This window comes from Apodemus sylvaticus, chromosome 9 (genome assembly GCF_947179515.1).
Source record: "Apodemus sylvaticus chromosome 9, mApoSyl1.1, whole genome shotgun sequence".
In the NCBI taxonomy this organism is placed as follows: Eukaryota; Metazoa; Chordata; class Mammalia; order Rodentia; family Muridae; genus Apodemus; species Apodemus sylvaticus.
Window position 1 is genome coordinate 86,478,494 of NC_067480.1, and position 18,957 is coordinate 86,497,450.

General features: G+C 38.1%; 1 protein-coding gene across 1 annotated transcript; it reads right to left on the reverse strand.

Moving 5' to 3' along the window:
* Positions 1-1,894: 1,894 nt before the first annotated feature.
* Positions 1,895-18,058, reverse strand: LOC127691955 (cytochrome P450 2K6-like). Its single transcript, XM_052191857.1, has 9 exons — positions 17,873-18,058; positions 15,734-15,896; positions 14,250-14,399; positions 11,034-11,194; positions 9,876-10,049; positions 9,272-9,413; positions 8,211-8,395; positions 5,480-5,621; positions 1,895-2,091 (listed from the first exon to the last, which is right to left on the reverse strand). Exons 1-9 carry the CDS (start codon positions 18,056-18,058, stop codon positions 1,895-1,897), a joined length of 1,500 nt encoding a protein of 499 aa, XP_052047817.1.
* Positions 18,059-18,957: the final 899 nt, after the last annotated feature.

Here is an 18,957-nt window from a genome sequence, read left to right on the forward strand (position 1 = left end):
ACAAGCCCACTGTGTGATTTTGATTGCAGATTCATAACTAACTAAAACACTACTGAACCACTGAATCTGCAAAATAAGCTAAGAGCAACCAAGAAAGTACAGTTCCCAGTGCATTCAAACATCAAAGCTGAGCCCAGATGTAACTTGTGTTTAATTTCATTATTTTCTGTACTTTTCTGGACCATCAGGGTACCTAAAAGTCTCCTATCAAAAGGCTTCATGGATAATATTGTGCTGAGAATGACTTATGTGGCCTAATGTTCTCCAGCATTTTACTAAACTGTAGTTGGTTTTCTTCCTGATGACTATGTCTACTCTCTTGAGACTTGAGAAAATTCTCTGTTAATTCTTTTCCTTTGAAAGAGGGAAATTCCAAGTCTTAAAAAAGATCTCTTGCCAGTTTCATTGATTCGGACTATATTTCTTAAGGACTTAAGAGATCTCCTTGAGATTGTAATCATCCAGGAAGTAGGACATCAGACTCCTACTCTCTGTGTGAAGTAGTAGCTTTTCAAATGAGGCTCACAGTCTCAGTGGAAGAATGCTTGCTTATGAAGCATGTAGCCCTGAGTTCTTAGCTATGGCCTCTGATAAAAGGGAAACATCAAACTGGAACCAATTTTTGCAAGTGCAAAAACTCTACCATAGAAATATTTGAAAATGCAGACGTGGTTCAATGGCCTGGAGACAGCCTGTTGGCCAGACTCCCTCCCAATCTCAGGTACTTTCCCATGGCATGCCCCACTGCTGAAAGTCTTTCTGTTCTGTGCTTCTGCAGAGCTGGGTTCTGACTAAGTTCTAGCCTTATAATGCAACACCCTTAAAGAAAGTCTTATTTGTCTAGTGCAATTCTTACTTAGCTACGAATCAGATATGAACATGGGGGAAGCATGTATATTGAGGGTACATTGGACTTCATTACAGCTGGCAATGTCTTTGTGTCAGAGAACAAAATGGGTTTTCTTTGTTCTGCTGCCAGGGTCCCTTTGTATTTGACCTCACTGGGACTTTAGAACACTAACCACAGGAATGACTCTGCACTTTCTGGATATGCCGGGAACACAGGCAAACACTTTACTTTTCAAAACATGTAGTATCATTAACAATAATACTAGTGTGTGCATGTATGTGTCTGTGTGTGTGTGTGTGTGTGTGTGTGTGTGTGAGAGAGAGAGAGAGAGAGAGAGAGAGAGAGAGAGAGAGAGAGAGAGGAATGTGTATGTACATGATATGTGGATATAGGTTTACAAGCCATAACATGCATGTGCGGGTCACAGAAGAACTTTTGTGGAATAAGTTTTCTCTTTCTACCTTTACATGAATGCAAGGATTCAAACCTCCAGTGCTAGGCTTACATGCTAAGTGCCTTTACAGCCCACCACCTACCACTCTAGTAGGACCCATACTAATCCTTTCTGATCTCAGCAACCTGGCTGTGCTCACAACCAATTATCTGCTATTAACTACTGCTTGTTTGGTCTCAGAATGAAAACAATGCCCCAACTTTAGTGTATGCATCACTAAGAGTTGAATTTTCTTCACAGCATTTGTGTTGACACTCATAGATTTTATACTACCTCCCTGCACATAAACACCAATTTACAATTCTTAATTTGTGATGCTTAGGTGTTTCATGCCTTAGAAAACAATGCTTGGGTTCTTCTTTGTGAAATTATCTGTTCATTTGTTGTATTCAGCAAAAGCAGTAGGGAGCTTTCTACAGCAGCTAGCAGAGAAATTTATTCTGGAAAGACAGCCCTCTGTGAGAAGGAGGCTAACTACAATAATAATCCTGCATGATTTGGCTGAATACCATAGCTATAGAAATAAAGGAAAGGTAAGCTTTTGTGCCAAGTACCACAAGAGCACACCAAGAACAGGGATTGCACTAAACTCAAAATGCTGATGCTTGGAGCAGAGCACATATCTTATGAGGTCTTGGTTGAATAGTAAAACCAATGTCAGGAGTTAGGTCCAGGTCCAGATGGGAGACTCCAGGGGGTGGTTGGAAGGTAAACTTCTGCATAAGACTGGTGAAGAAAAGGAAAAGCTCCATTTTTGCCAGTGGCTCACCGGCACACATGCGACGACCTGGAGACACAGAAAAGATGGGAAGTTGTAAGACATCAGCATAAGAACCCCAACAGCACTAGACAAGATCAGAGTACACTTTGGAAGAATGGATCAACCTCTTCTGCGCTTTATTGGTTTTTGCTTCCAAGTAAGACCTTGAAATATATATAAGAAAAAGAAAGATCCAAATGGCAGCTTTAACGACGAAGAGAAGCAATTAACCATAATAAATTGTCCCCATCTTTTTTTGTTTTAAATGACACAACCTAAAGTCACTTGGGAAGAAGTAACCTCGACTGAAATATTGCCCAGATCAGATTGGCATGTAGTCATGTTTCTGAAAGATTGTCTTGATGATCAGTGTGGAAATGCCCAGCCCACTGTGGGTGGCATCTTTCCTAGGCAGGAGGCTATAGCAGTCTAAGAAGTCTGCCTGAGCATGAGCCAGAGATAGAGTCAGGAAGCAGGATTCTGGCTTCTGGTTCCAGGCTCCTGCCCTAAGTCCCTGTCTTGACTCCCCTCAGTAATGCAAAGTGACCTGGAAATATCAGCCTTTTTGCTCCAAATTGCTCTTTTTTTTGGTCATGATTTTATTGCAGAAACAGGAAAATAAAACATAACAAAGGAAAACAAAACAAAAATCCAAACCCAAGAACAATATTTTAACTTGAAAGTATTTTTTGACTAAGTCATGTGCATCACAAGATCATGAGGTAAAAGGACATGATGTGTCTGCTAAGAAAAAGCTAACCATTCAGTCCATAAACATGTTTAATGTCAACAGAGTGGCTACTGAACTTGTTGCAGAATGTGCTATTGCTCTGATAAGATTTACTGTGTAACAGATGACCTACAGATAAACAGGCAATTATAATACAGTGTCAATCTATGAGTTGACATGTGAAAGGCTATACGATAAGCCAGGAAGGTTCAGTCCTTGAATGAGAGCTTTTCAGCTAAGCTTTAATAGGAAGGATCAGAAATTTGTCAGGTGAAGATGAGGGAAGATGACTATGAAGTCCTTATACCATTAACTGGATGAGATTTGACTCCCACTATACACAGAGTGTGAGGTAGATGATCATGAGTCATACCAGAGGAAGGAGCAGGAACTAGGTCACAGTGATCTTGAAAATGAGGTTAAGATGTCGGTCACACAGAAGCCCCAGGACTCCCAGGGACTAAACCATCAACTAAGGGGTACACATGATTCCAGCCAAAAATGTGGCAGAGGAGTGCCTTGTCAGGCATCAGTAGGAGGAATGGTCCTTGGTCTGGTGAAGGCTCAATAGATGCCCCAACAAAGGGGAATTGAGGGGGGGGAGGTGGGAGTGAGTCGGATGGAGGGACAAGGGGTGGGAGAAGGGGTTGGGGGCTTTGGGGAATGGGGAAAACTGTGAAAGGTTTTAGCATTTGAAATGTAAATGAAGATTACATTCAATAAAAAAAAAGGAAATGAGGTTAAGTTGCAAAAGCATCTTCGAAGTTAGACTCAATTGACACAATTCTGAAATGTAAATTATTTGGGGAAATGTCTGAAAAAAATACAATGCAATTGAGAAAGGAAACTGTCCTGGTAGAAATTTATTAAAACCATAGGCTCTTGGTAGTTATCTGTGTTTCCTGTGTCAAGAACAATTTTACTTTTAGGTTAAATATAATGGATTTTGTGTTAGTTTTATAGATTGTAAGTAACATATTTGAATGAAATGTAGCAGTTTTAATGTACGATCTGCTTTCAGTTCTTCTGAAGACACCATATCTATTTACCTTGCACCCAGGAGGAGAGCTTTAACATGCTGCTTATGTTATGACCAGTACTTTTTGTAGTTCATACAGTGGTAGAACTATGATTTGCTTCTTGGAACATAAATCACAGGTGTACTCAACCACAGAAGACTTTTATCTTACAACAGAAGGAAATGATCGCATGTTAACCTTTTTCGTTTATTTGAGATTTATATGGCATAGAATAATTCTACATATAACTACGTATTTCTTTATTGGGCCCAGGAAGGGGGCAAGAGTTTTATGAAAGGTCATGGATATTTCCTTTCTGCTTAGAAACGTTCATAAAATAGCTAACCACTCAGGCCACAATAGGATTAAGGTCAACAAGGCACAGGTATTATTGTGATTGACTTTGAAACAGCTATTGTTCTCCTGGGCTTGCAATGTAATAGGTCATCCAACAGGTGGCCAACAAGTAAACAGATAATTACTATACAGTGTCAGAAGCCAAGAAGGAGCATCTGGAAGGAAAAGCTAATATAGGTTTAGGGTTATATATTTCCATCTCCCGAGAAATAAGGACATAGTTAAATCGTGTCTAATAGGATCATAAATAAAGTAACTTGGGATGTTAATTATGATCGTCTGTTTAAACTTCATTGAGTTTCACGGTAAATGCAGAACAGCTCAACAAGATAAAACATGTATTAGGATAGGTTCCAACCTTAGCAAGAGAATAGTATTGCATGTGTAAATCAGAATGATGTTGGGACACAATCAAAAGCATTTAGATCATAAAAGTTGTTCAAAGAACAAGACTTCTAAAAGTGTGTCTGTACATGTAAATGGGAATGGGAGAAAAGGATGTCTTGCACACAAATAGTAGTATAAAAGGGTGGAGAAGTTATAGCTACCACTTGTAGTGGGCACATAAATCTGCCCTATATTTAATATATTTTCTTACACTTTGAATTTTACTTGTTTGTCTATGACTAGAAAATATATATTGGGCTGGGTGTTGTGGAACGTGCCTTTAATCCCAGTTCTCCAGAAGCAGAGACAGATTGATCTCTTTGAGTTTGGTGCTTGACAGGTCTACTTGGTCCAGGATGGCCAAGGCTTTGTAGAGAAATTATGTTTCAAAACAATAACAACAAACAAACAAACAAACAAACGAGTATTGGCACTCCTAGTTTTCTTTGAGAACTACAATAAATTTCTTTTTTAGATTTCTTTTTAATTATTTTTAAGTCTGCGTTTTGGGGTGTGCACACAAGTGCAGGGTCTGGCAGAATCCAGAAGCTGGAGTTACAAGCAGCTGTCATTAGCCTAAAGTGGGTGCTAAGAACCAAACTCGGCTCTTTTACAAAAATCACTTATAACTGCCCATCTGTCTCTCCTGCCTTACAATGAAAATTTTGATTTCCACAGGAAATTTGGTAAAATCCCTGAACAAGTTATTTATCCTTGTTATGAATTACTGCCACTTGTTTAAAGGTCAAAAGAGGTTTTACAATGTATGCAAAAGCCAGCCAAATGTAGATACTATATCAGTCACAATGCAAGAGCAAATGTGGAGGTAATTGTTCATAATGAAACACACAAGACCTAACATAAGCTTGAGGTGGCATCTCTCTGACTCTGTAAACAAGCTGGGTCCAGTAATGCACCTTACCCACTGAAAATGGCATGAAAGCTTCTTTCTTGACAAACCTCCCCTTGGGGCTGAGGAAATGAGCAGGATTAAAGGTATCTGGTGTTTCCCACTGTGTTTGATCCCGAAGTACTGATGTCAACAGGGTGATGACCTCTGTGCCCTAAAAAAAAAAAAAAAAAAAAAAAAAAAAAAAAAAAAATAATAATAATAATGCAGTTAAATGGAAAGGACTAAATTAAAATTTTCCCTAAGAGGTTCTTCTCCAAAGATGCATTATAACCATGGCTGGTAAATTTCCAGCTATGTAATGTTCTGGAAGAAAATGAAGTAATCAGGGAAAGCTTTAAGTTTAGTAATGGATGCTCATTTTAGTCACTAATGTTTCTGTAGTTTCCAACTAAAAGCAGGTCATGGGAATGAGCCTTTAGTGACCAATACACTTCCACAAGAAGCAGAAGTGTATTAATCATGTGATAATGGCATATTTAATAGATTTCCCTATGTGACCCACTACATAGCCCAGGCCAGCTTCAGACTCATGATGTTCAGCCTCCTGTATGCTAGACTTACAATATGAGCCACCACAGTGAGCTTGTTAAATTTTAATGAATTCTGTTCTAAATCTGTATGGGGGAATTAAGTGCCCTTATTGGGATTGTAGGTTGTAGATGAAAGGATACAAATGAAAAAAATCTGGTAGACTTTCTGGAAGGTTTAACAACTCACTGAAAGTTTGCTCTTATATCCGCAAGTTCTGTGACAGTAGGTGCCAAGTCAAGAAAGATCATATAGGCAGATTCTAAGAAATAAACTCTGCTTTCATATCAGGCCATGTACCGTAAAACAACTTTCTATAAATGATGAGAGTGACTTTTATTATATAGGAAAAGACATTCTGAGGATGAAAGCAGACAAAACAAAGTCAAATAATGATTAAAAGCAGAACTCTGAGCAGGAGCTATAGCTTAGATGTAGGAATGCTTGCCTTATACTCACGATATTAAAGTTTAGCCATCAGGAAATAAATTAATTGATCAAAGAAAAATAGTCACTACTTTCTCTTGATAGCTATATCTTTAATAGGGCTTTGGAATATAATATTCTGGTTAACTATTTTATCAAATGAAGTCTTCATGCATTATTTTTTTACTCAAGTAGTTAGTTGAGTAAAAGCATTTTGTTTTAAAATATGGATGATCTATGTATCTATCTATCTACTATCTATTCATCTATCTACCATCTATCTATCTACCATCTATCTATCTATCTATCTATCTATCTATCTATCTATCTATCTATCTATTTATCTATCAATCTATCGATTATCACCTACATATATATATTTAACTGGATTATATTTCCCTGCTTCACCTTCACTGAAGAGCTGATTGAGATGTGCCAAGACTGAGCCTACCTCCTAGTTGCATAGCACATTAATTAGACTCTACCTGAACCTGCAAAGCCCTTTCAACAACAGTGTTTTATGTGGATTGCATCACAGTAGATAGCTAAATATGAAACCCTACCACTTTACTGTTTTTTGTAGAAAACATTTAATACTGTTTTTCTATTTTCACTTTTACTATGGTTTGAAGGTGGGGAGAGTCTTCCAAAGGTCCTGTGTTCATGGCTTGTTTCAGAAGGTATGCTAGAATCTTTAGGTGATGAGGATCATGGGGTGCTTCGTCCTTATACCAATGGATGTGTTCTCTTCAAAGGAATTGTGGGAATCTAGTCTGTCAGTTTTTCTTGGCCACTGGCTTCTCCATACACTTGTGTATCAATGGCACCTACTGTCCCCATCAGTTCAATTTAGATGGGTCTGTTCTGCCCAATCTTGGATTTGAAGTGGCAAAATTCTAAATCAAATGACTGTTTCTCTTTACAAGTTAGCTGCCTTGCATATTTTATTATGATAACATAAAGATTACCGATGCCACATTGTTTGCATTTGTGTTTCTGCTTCACAATTAATCTATTAACTTAGCTTAATAGTATGCCTAGACTGAGAAGAGAAGCTCCAAAGATGAGTGCAGTCTCATTCAAAGAGTAGGATTCCCAGAGTAGGATACAATAGCAGCTTCATGGCTTTATGCAGGTGAGCCCACTAGCGGCAGTCAGTCTAGATAAGGAGAAAAAGAATCGGTGCCATGTACCTATCACAAACTTCTGCTCATTCTTGCCTTCAGTCTAGTTTTCAGAAGACATACATGCCTTTCTTCAGTTTACCAGAGGAAGTCAAAGATTGGCATGGAGGTGCATGGGAATAGGTATACGTGATTGTTTGGGATTATGGGATTGAAGCATGGAGTTACTGATGGAAAGACCCTGCCTTGGAAAATCTCAGGGCTCAGAGCTCAGAGTGTGACACAGCTTACTGGAAATCTTAGTTCCTTCAGAGAACAACCTTTTGTTTCTGAAAAGGCTTAAATTCTCTGAGTCTCATTTTTTTTCTCAATTATAAAATAGACTATCTTATAAAGTGTTAGAAAATAGTCATCAGCAGCACATACACACACACAGATGTACACACACATGCATGAACACAAACACAAACATAAACACACACAGTTTTCTTGTTTTGACTGATGAGGAGTGAGGAAGGAGAGAGATAGTAAGCAGAGAACAGAGTGGCCAGGGTTGGAAGGCAAAATATAGACCTCGACTGTCATTCAACTTCAATCTCAGTGCTCCCATGATTGTGAACATTGGGAACATACTCTCCCATTTCTCCTATATAAGGCCTTACCTTTGGAATATAGTAGTTCTTAAATACAACGTCTGTGGTTGTCTCACGGGGTAGGCTTGTGGGCAGGATGTTAGCAACTCTCTGTATTTCGTGAATTACAGCGTCTGTGTAGGGCATTTGAGTTCGGTGCTCAATTCGAGGCTGAGCTGAGCCCACAACTTTGATGATCTCATCGTGGACCTTTTCTAGATACAATGCAATTAAGAGTTGAGTATCCAACCTGGACATGAACTCAAGTGATTTTACATGTTTTCATTGCACAAACACTCAAACCCAAACCCAAATGCTGTCTTAATTTGGGTGCTTTTACCTTCATGCTTCCTACTGGGGTTTTTGCTTTTTTTGGTGGGGGAAGGAACAGAGAAGAAGGGTTCAAGCCAGGGTTTCTCTGTGAAGCTCTGGCTGTCCTAGACCTCACTCTCTAGACCAGGCTGGTCTTAAACTTACACTGGTCTACTTGCTTTGGCCACCCAAGTGCTGGAATTAAAGGCGTGAGACCCCTTCCTTCTCTTTTAAGATTGCTCTGGGAATGATCATGGGAAGATTTCAGACTATTTCAGGATGCTTAAAGAACAAATCCTATTTTCTTCTGAAAAATAATTTTTGAAAGATTTATTTGATTTTTAGTTGTGTGTATGTGCATGTACATATGAGTGTGTACGCTCGAGTGTGTGCGTGAGTGTGTGTGTGTGTGGGTGTACATGGGCGCGTGCATGCGCACTCCAGCATATGAATCTATTTATGGGTATATAAATGTGAGTTCAAGTGTCCATGAAGTCCAGAAGAAAGTGCCCTTGGAGTTAGACTTAGAGGCAGTTGTAATCTGTCTAAAGTGAAAACGTAGATGACCCTATGCAAGAGCAGTTTGCATACTTAATCTCTTAGCTATCATTCCAACACTGAAGCTCCTCCTCTTATTCTAAAAGGAAACTAACCATACAAGCTACTGTCAAGGCTGCAATTTACAGGTATCCAGTGTGACTGTAGAATTCTGGGTTTTTGATTCCAAGATATGCTTCTTTTCCTTCATTTAGGGAATGCTCTGAATCTTGGAGACTTACTCTGGACCTCAGGGTATCGCATCATTAGTATAATTCCCCAGCGCAGTGTGGAGGCTGTGGTCTCAGTTCCTGCTGTAAATAGATTACTCACAAGGGCTAACAAATTTTCTTCATTGAAATAGTCAGCAGATGCATTGTTCTCCTAAAACAATAAAATAAGTTATTAGTCATGGGATAATTTCATCAAAGGTAAAAAAAAAAATTACCATGAATTAAAAACAGTGGGTATTGCATTCTTCAACTTAGAGGAATTTCCACCAATTATGCAGCTGTCATGCAGAACTCCAGGATTCAAGTACATCACAGATGCTAATGGTGGTATGATTCTGAAAATATCAAAGGCCGTTTCTGTTTAGGAAGCTTCAGAATTAGTTTTCAGTTGAGTTATTAAAATATTCCCTACAATATTTCTCTTTATTCCCCCAGAGAATAATGTGGAAGTTGTATTCAAACTATAATAAAGAGCATCTTCAGAGTCTATAACGTACTCACTATCAATTTGGGCCCAGTCGACTTTCTTCTTTGAAGGAATGTTTGGCCTCTACAAGTAATTAGTTAAATAGTAAATATTGGCTAAAGAATTCTCCTAGGAAAACACCATTACCTCCTCCTGTCTGATTAGAAATGCATCGATGAGACTTCTGGGATCATTTTTGTCAAGATTATGACGATGTTCTAGGAAGGTCATCCTTATAAAGGAAAATAATTCATCTCTGTTCCTCAGTACCTTCTTGTGGCTTCTTAGAAGAAATCCCATAATAGGAAACATATTAAAAAGCTGAAGGAATATAAAAAGAAAGTACTTTAAATATAGGCACAAAGTAGTTAGGACAATGTAAGTAATATATTATTATTGAAAAAAATCACAAAAATAACACCTTCAGTTTTTGACTCAAGACAATTTAATGAACAAAAGATCTCATCTAAGTTTGTATGATATCATTGCCTGTACCTGTTCTAAGTACCTATATTAACATGTTACCTGCATTCATAGGAAAAGCTTAAATTGTTCCAAAAATGAAATGATATAGTTGGCTGCATTAGTTCTACTCAACATTAAATAAGCTTCTATTTTCTTGGATCTGGAAGATGAAAGCTGTTTTTTTTTAAGTGTAGATGTTGTTTGCATGTATATCTGTGTACCACTTGTATGTCTGATGCCCACAAAGCTCGGAAAAGTTCATCTGAACCCATGGAATTGGAGTTACAGCTGGCTGTGATCCGCCATGTAGATCCTAAGAAAGGAACTTGGATTCTTTGGAGGAGCAGACAGTGTTCTTTTCTGTTTATTCATTTCTCCTGTCTCCAGAAGAGGCAGTTTCCAATGACAAAAGAATCAGATGGCTGAGCCATTACTAACATGTATAGATCATCATAAACATAGAGATAGTGTATAGTTTAGCACCTTTTCTTTATGTCCTTCTTCTCCTTGTTAAAACTCTTTTTCCTAAATGAATTCTACCATGAGTTCTTTAATTGATATTTAGTTCATACTGTATAAATGTTTATTGATGTAGGTATACAATGCATGGCTACACTCATATGATACACCAAAGTCATATAACTTTAGTGTGATTCACAATCATGAATCAAGATATTTATTGCATTGCCTTATGGTGAGAGGACCACCAGATAGGCTAAAACCAAGCATGTTTTTCATAGCATAAACATAGTTAGAATACACTGACATTCTTTTCACAGTTTCTTGGACCACAGAGGAATTGAGTAAGGAAAACAAATCAAATAAAGAAGAAACAGTTACCACAATACTAGGGTGTCCAATGAGTTTTATGTTTTCGCCAATTAAGGTCAAGAGTCTCAGGAACTGGGGATCTTGGTAGTCAAACCGTTTCCCAAGCAGCACAGACACAATGACGTTAGCGACAGAAGCATTCAGTACTCTTTTGATCTCAAAGGGTTTTCCTATAAGGCAATTCATCAAGCAGATCAGGAATCTTCACATACCCAGCACTAATCCAGTTCCAGATGGATTGGGACATCTACCCAGTAAAGAGTTTCATAGAAGGATTATTTGTGACTGTGCCTTTCACGGATATGTGACATTTATAGTCTTAGCTTTGACTAACAACCAGATTTTGGCACAAATGCTCAGATGGCTACCAAAAAAAAAAAAAAAAAAAAATTCAATGGACATGTGAAAGAAAACTTGCTAAAGAAATAATAATGATGTGGCAGAGGCATTTAACATTTGCAGGTGTGCCTGGGTGTGCAATGTCTATATAGAGGGTTGTTAATGCACAATATATGGGAAAATATCATTCAGTGTCTGCATTGAAGTTTGGAGTATAGCATTCTACTATATTTTGATGTTTTTTGCATCACTGAAATCTGCACAGAGTGTGAAATTAGACCTGGTTTCACAGATCTGTATCCCTGTTACTGTGGAGGCTGTGGTAGGATGATCTACTGTTTAAGGCTCCCCAGGGCTGTAGAATGAGTTCAAGGTCAGCTTAAATAACCTAGTCACTAGGTCCCAGTGGGACCTAGTTCCAAAATAAAAAGTAATGGCAAGACTGTAGCTGTAGCTTAGTGATCAAGAGCTTCCTCAGTATGCATGGACCCTAGATTCATATCCCCAAAACACATATACAGATTACCTGGATTATAAGAATATTGTGTATCAGTAGGTAAACATTGTTTATTCATTCATTTCTTTATTTGTGAAAATTATCATATTGAGTGCATTGCAAGAGGGCTATATAAAATAGGACATTAACTAGCATAACCACCTGTAAACAGGCATATTTATTTATTTATCTATGTATTTTTGAGGCATAATCCCACTATGTAACCCTGGCTAGCCCAGAACTTGCTATATAGCCAGGCCAACCTCAGACTCATAGAGATCCATCTGCCTCTTAAACGTTGAAATTAAAAAATCATGACCGACAGACTTAGTTACTTTTCTATTGCTGTGAAAACTCCATGACCAATGTAATTTATAAAAGAAAGCACTGAATTGTCTTATAGTTTCAGAAGGTTAGAGTCTACTACCATTATGGGACAGGAATGACAGCAAGCAGGCAGTCATGGTATTAGAGCAGTAGCTTAGAGCTTACATTCTTTTCTTCTTCATCCTTCTTCTTCCTCTTCCTCTTCCTCTTCCTATTCCTCCCCATCCCTATTGATTTTTCAATAAACCATGCTGGCTTTAAACTCAGAGAGATTCATCTGCCTCTGCCTCTCAAGTGCTGGTATTAAATGTATAAGCCACTGTGCCTGGGTATGAGCTTACATTCTTATCCCCAAGTAGGAGGCAAAGAGAGCTAAAAGAAAATGGAATGGTCTTTTGAAATCTCAAAGCCTACTCCCAGTAACACACCTTCTCCAACAAGGCCACATTTCCTAATCCTTCTAAAACAGTTCTACCTACTGACGACCAAGTATTCAAATACATGAGTCTATGGGGGCCATGTTCATTCACAACACTGCACTGATATCACTATGATAAAAAATAAATTAATGAGAGAATGGCTAATTTGTTTGATCACTATGTGTGACACGGGCACCCTTGGATTGAAGGCCTAGAGACAAAAAGTAAGCTACCCATTTTACACTTTGTTTCCATGTATCATGGAGAGTTAAGTGAAAACATGAATGGACACAAGGGGTGTGATCTAGTCATGATAGACACTTTGGAAACCCAGGGAGGCTGCTCAGATTGCTGGTGTCATCCATCTGTCTATTGCATCCTATAAGGGACAGAGCAGAACTCCTTCAGAAATATGAGTCTTGGGATCTGATGTCATATATGGTAGGTCAAGAATTTTTTCTTACAGCCAACTCAGAAATGCCAGTGAAGGTTAAAGTTATGTTCCTGGCTTGCTTTGAGCAAAAGGGGATCCTCAGAGGGGAGAAGTTCCAGTTTTTATAGCTTGGGTTTGAAAGGGAACATCATAAAAAAAGGAAAGGCATGAAAAGGGACCTGGGGCTGTCTCCTTGCCAAGCCTCACTTGGTGTCAGGCATCTGTTCACACACCTCTAATGGCTGGTAGTTGGTAGTGATCTTTTCAAGTGCCCTAGTCTGAGATTGGTGCTACCCTTTACAAATGAGTACTTCCTTCCACTGCACAAAAGCTAAGTATCTCCCGCATTGAGATGAAAGCATTATAGCCTAAAGAAGATCAGGTAAATCTAAAAGATAAAAATAAATAAATTTAAAAAAAGGATACAATGAGGAAGACCTGAGAATCCAAGCCTTGGGTGGATGGGGGTAGTAGCTCTCAAGCTTTGACTACTGAGCCAGCCTTTTATCTGAGTTCTCCCTTCCTAACACAACTCTGCTGCCTCCTCTATCTGTGTCACCCTCCTGCTAGCAGCTGTCCAGATGGAAGACTTCTCTGTTCTGTAGCCCAGAGTACTTTTTATCTGCTCTCCAACTTACCATGAAGGGCCAGTTTTTAAATTCTTTTATGTAAATGACACTGTGTTCCCTAGATTCTGTTTTACGTCAAAGCTAATTTCTCAGCATGTGAAGACTGGGTTACTGTTATGAGAACATTTTTTGTGCTTTGAGAATAAAAGGACAGCATGCTTTCCAAGTACTTGCAAGAGGTCAAAATGTATTTTATGAAAAAAATATTATTAATCGATTCATGTATGTAAGGAAAAAAAGGGAAAGGGAGGGAGTGCGAGAAGGACAGAAGGGGAGGAAGAGAGGGGGAAAGGGAGAGAAAAGGAGAGAGAGAGAGAGAGAGAGAGAGAGAGAGAGAGAGAGAGAGAGAGAGAGAGAGAAAGGTGGAAGGGATCAGGGAGGGAAGAGGAAGGAGAGGAGGAGGAGAAAATATAAACAAATATTTACAGTTGACCTGGACAATATTGGAGTAGACAGCACTGGGTATGTATATATCCTCGGAGTTTTTTTTACTGGTTAAATTATGTCAAACTAAGTGACAGAATATACTTTTGTTCATTTCTTTTTCAAGAAAAGTGAAATGACTTTATTTGTTAGACACACCTTTGTGAGATTCAAAGCTCTGTATGAGATGCTGGCATTCTGCTATAATTGTGTCTTCTATAATTTGCTTGCCCATGCCAAAGTTCCTTAAGGTGGTCAAGCTGAATCTCCTCATTGTTTTCCAGGTTTCACCATGTGCAAAGGCAATTCCTTAGAGACAAAGAGAGACTGTTAACCAGGCCCCGCCTTACCCCCCACCCCTCACCCCACCCCCAGCCCACAAGCTCCCACGCCCCATCCCCCACTCCCAAGAGCTCCCAGGGACTAAGCCATCAACCAAGGAGTACATATAGCTCCAGCTGCATACGTAACAGAGGATGGCCTTGTCAGGCACTAAGGAGAGGAGAGATCCTTGGTCCTAAAAGACTCAATAGGTGCCCCAGTGTAGGGGAATCGAGGGCAGGGAAGTGGGAGTGGGGTGGGTGGAGGAACACCCTCTTAGAAGCAGGGGCAGGGAGGATGGGAGAGGGGGTTTCTGGGAGGGGGAAATGTAAATAAAGAAAATATTCAATAATAATAATAATAAAGTGTGTTTAAGTTACTTTAGTACTTAGTGGTAAAAATTATAAACCAAAGCTTTGGTGTTCCCTCCTAAAAATAAGGAAAGAATGGGTTTATGGTATAGTAAACTAGGATGGAGGATTTATCTTGCATATTTCAAATCCTAGTCTTGTTTCTCAGCAAGCCAAAAACAAAAACAAGCAAAGCCCATCCATCCCTAAGTGTGGAAAGTCTCTCATTTCTTGAAGGATTTGTGGTAGAAAACATGGTAAACACTTTCCTTTCTTCTTTGAAATGCATACAAATATTTCTAAAAACCAAGTCATCAATTTGTCTTGATGTCCATATGACTAGAGTAGTTTTCCAAAGGTCTGGAGACAGGTCAGAAATGACCAGGGATGTAAGATCCTTGCTTCTCAGCTTCACTGGCTGGTAGGAGCCAAGCTTTGATGTTTAACTTATTCTAACTTGCAAAACTAGCTTTTGTCATAAGTGCATGATGAGTTTGTTTTTCTTTATATGGGTCCAATTAGCAAAGACTGTATCTTGAGTAATAGTTAATATTTTAATCCTGAGAACATGCATGCAATGTGAACATAATGATTCCAGTATGTAAAAGACAGTCCTTCCTGTTTTCACAGTGGTGGATTGCGAAGCACATTATTTTCTTTTCATGCTTATTCAGTAAGAAGATATTTTCTTTTTCCAATTAAACAGCAAGGACTTTTGGGTTGGGAAAACATTTTGCATTTTTTCTCAATAAATTCAGTATACAATTTTTGAATGTTTATTTTATTCTTATGTCAAGGTAGGTGTGGATAAGGTGTCAATGAGTAATTGCACACAAACTATTTCCCAAGGAGAAAGACTAGTCCAGATTATATAAAACCATCAATGTGAAGAGATAGAAATAAATACATACAATACAGTTGATTCAGTAATTTTAACCAAAGGGGATATATTTGAAAATTAGGGGTCATTACCTTTTCCATCAAAAAGTCTTTCAAATATAGGCACTTGAGAACGTTCGCCAAATTGATTGCCATAATTAACTAGGGCCTCTTTCACTGTCTCATAGCCAGAAAGCACCAGCACCTTTCTTGGCCCCATTTGAATGCTGTAAATGGGGCCATATTTCTTGGAGAGCTGTTGTGTACAAAACACAGAGAAACAACTAGAACATCACAGTATATAAAAAAAAATAGCTGCTCATGACCTCTGGACTGCTTTACCAGGGTCATTTCTCCAGCCGCCGTAACTCCTGCAGCTACTCTGATGACCTTTAGTTGGGGGGTCCTTGCACTCTATTTGATTTCAACTTTGAGAATATGAATCATCTTTTTATTACAGTATGGACCTATAGTCCCTCCCAATATGCTCTTGTTTGAAAACAGAAAATACCCAGCCAAAATTCTAGAGAGACAAAAGACTTCTTTGGTCCCCACACTGATACGATCACATATGCACATTCTTTTTTTCAAATGTGTGCTATGATATTAGTAGTGCCAAGTTAATTCTCCATTGCTGGTACAATTCTTTACTGAAAAAAAGAATTCCACTTTTCTTTGAACAATTGAAAAGTAGCAGCAACCAATATATATATGACATTTTGACTTATTCTCAGCATCGTTATATCCTTGCCAGAAGTAGATATATCGTTGGATGGGAAGGATATTGTGTTTTCATATCACAAAGTAGGTGGTAACGCTGAGTAAGGGCCACCCAATTAGTGGCACACCGGTTGGTGATTCTTAATTTAACTGAGTTTGGTAGAAACTGAGATGATAATTTGGAATTGAAGGATGACTCAATGATTTAGAAACCTACAAGTAAGAGTAATATTTTGGAAGTAGAAACCAAAGTAGGAGTTTGAGAACAGAGTGTCTTGATTGAGAACTACTTTATAGAGGGTAGATTAGCTCATGTCAGATAATCAACTCAAGGATAAGTTTAATAAAAAAAAAATGGCACAGGTCATGGGAAAGAGTAGAACCCTCTTTGTTTGTAGATGGAAATCCTACAGAACAAGGGCATATCTGTGGAAACGAGAATGAAAAGGAAAGAAAATACTGTGAAGAGGGTAGGTTTGTTAATAAATAAGCAAAGGACAGGGGTAGTATGGAAATAACGTTGAGGAACATGGCATTAAACAAAGGGATTTGCTGAAAGAGGATCTTATTCCTATAAGGGATTAACCTGGTTTGTGAGTTTTGGATGTAGAAGGAGCCACAAAGTTGTTTTATGTTGTTTCTACTTTCTGTGAAGTTAATTTATCTGTAAAATAGAGATACAGATGTCATTTAATTTTTCCCCAGGTTAGGAGAGTTTGAAATCCTTGTGTTGATTTATTAAATGAAAAAAAGCATAAGACAAAATTGGGGGTGCCAACTGAGGTGAAATTATAATTTCCTCTTCATTACCTTGTTCCTTAAGATTTTAAAATTAAAATGTTACAAATTTTATGAGAACTCAACTCAATTAGAAACAACTTAGAGCTTATAGTTAAATGCAAGCTCAAAAGATTCACCTTGTCTACCCTATAAACAATAACTCCAGAATTTTTTCACTGAAAACATAGAGAAATGTTGTCTAGCTCTTGCACCAGGTCTGTAACCTGAAAGTCAGTGAGACAAAGGAAAAAGCTAAACTCATTTGTCAAACTAATAGAAGACCTAGATTTAAACTGTTGGATTCATAATGCAGATGTTTATCTTATTTATGTGTACAAGTTTGAGAGGTTAATTGAAGTTGTCTACAAGCCAATGATCAAAACTCGGGCACCTTTAGTAGGTCATAAATGAAAAAATGTAACCAAAACATTTGAGGTGAAGTTTATATGCCATAAGTACTTGACAATAAAATTGCCACTTCCACCCTTGAACTACATTAGCTAGCTAACTTATACACACATACACACACACACACACACACACACAAATTTAGACGTATATATGCATTTTAATTAGCTCTGCTAATTTTGAATGCTGATGAATCCAAAACATGTATTTGAACTATAGTTAACACATGAAGCTAATAAACCTCCTAGGTTAAGAATGATTTGGAAACACACACACACACACACACACACACAGTGAATAATCATTCATGTTTTTATGTCATACCTCTAACATGGTTTGATAAGGCCTCTTCAGGTTGAGGATGTGTAGATTTCCAATAACTGGCCAAGGTTTGGGTCCTGGAGGAGACTGCTGTTTTGATGGTTTGGCCATAAAGACTTTAATATTTAAAATAAAAATGAGAATGAGTCCTAGAATTGCAAGCATAGCAGAAAAGTCAAAGCCACTCATTATCTTTAAGCCAATACAATTTTTAAGAGATCTTTCCAACTACAACCAGATAGAATCAACACTTCTCATGCAGATCAGACTTGAAGGTATTGCTGTTTGCTATAGCCATTGTCTTTCACCCAGTTTATAAATAAGTGAAGATAAACACTGTTCCGTATCTTGCCCCTTTTTCATCTTTTACCTTTCCCCTTTCTCCTTCCAGTTCAACCTGGTCTGTCCAATAAAACCTGGAAGGATTTTCTTTTGTTCTAAAACTGGCATTAACCTTATGTTTCCTGATAGGTAATACCTGCTTAATACTGAACATGATGTCAACACTTGCACAATGAGATTAAATGCATTGTTTGGTAAGTAGAGTGTGGCATGATCTCTGCATGGGTGGTTAGATATGAAAACCACATTTAAAGCTTCAAGTTTCTTACACTGTTATGGGATATTATGCTTCCTCCTCTTCCTCTTTAATGCCCTGGATAGGACACTTATTTGAAATTTAGTAAGTACTGGGTACAGACTCTAGTTCAGGTGTTCAGTACAGTGTATTCTAAAAACATTGGGGAGATTAGGGTCATCAGAAGGAAAGGGAGGGACATGATGGTGTGTGAATATACTCAACTTACATTGCACAATTACAAACAACTATAAAAGAATATTGTTAACTATTTTATTAATGTATGCTAATTCTAATAATTGGCATCACTTTTATAATACACATGCAGAATACTGTGTGATCATATTCTTCTTCCCAATTACCCTATCATTTTTTCCTCTTACTGGTTTCCTCCTCTTTCTAAATAATTTCTTTTCTACCTCATGTCTTTAAACACATTCAGATTCTGTACATGAGAGAAATCATGTAATAGTTCTTTCCAAGTCTTGTTTATTGTGATTAACACAATGGT

Excerpts from the sequence above, each read along its gene's own strand:
- LOC127691955 (XM_052191857.1), bottom strand. The coding sequence starts at position 18,058 with ATGAGTGGCTTTGACTTTTCTGCTATGCTTGCAATTCTAGGACTCATT. Across the intron at positions 10,050-11,033 it reads TTGGACACCCTAGTATTGTG|CTTTTTAATATGTTTCCTAT; the intron begins GTAACTGTTTCT and ends ATATTCCTTCAG. Across the intron at positions 5,622-8,210 it reads AGAACTACTATATTCCAAAG|GGCACAGAGGTCATCACCCT; the intron begins GTAAGGCCTTAT and ends TTTTTTTTTTAG.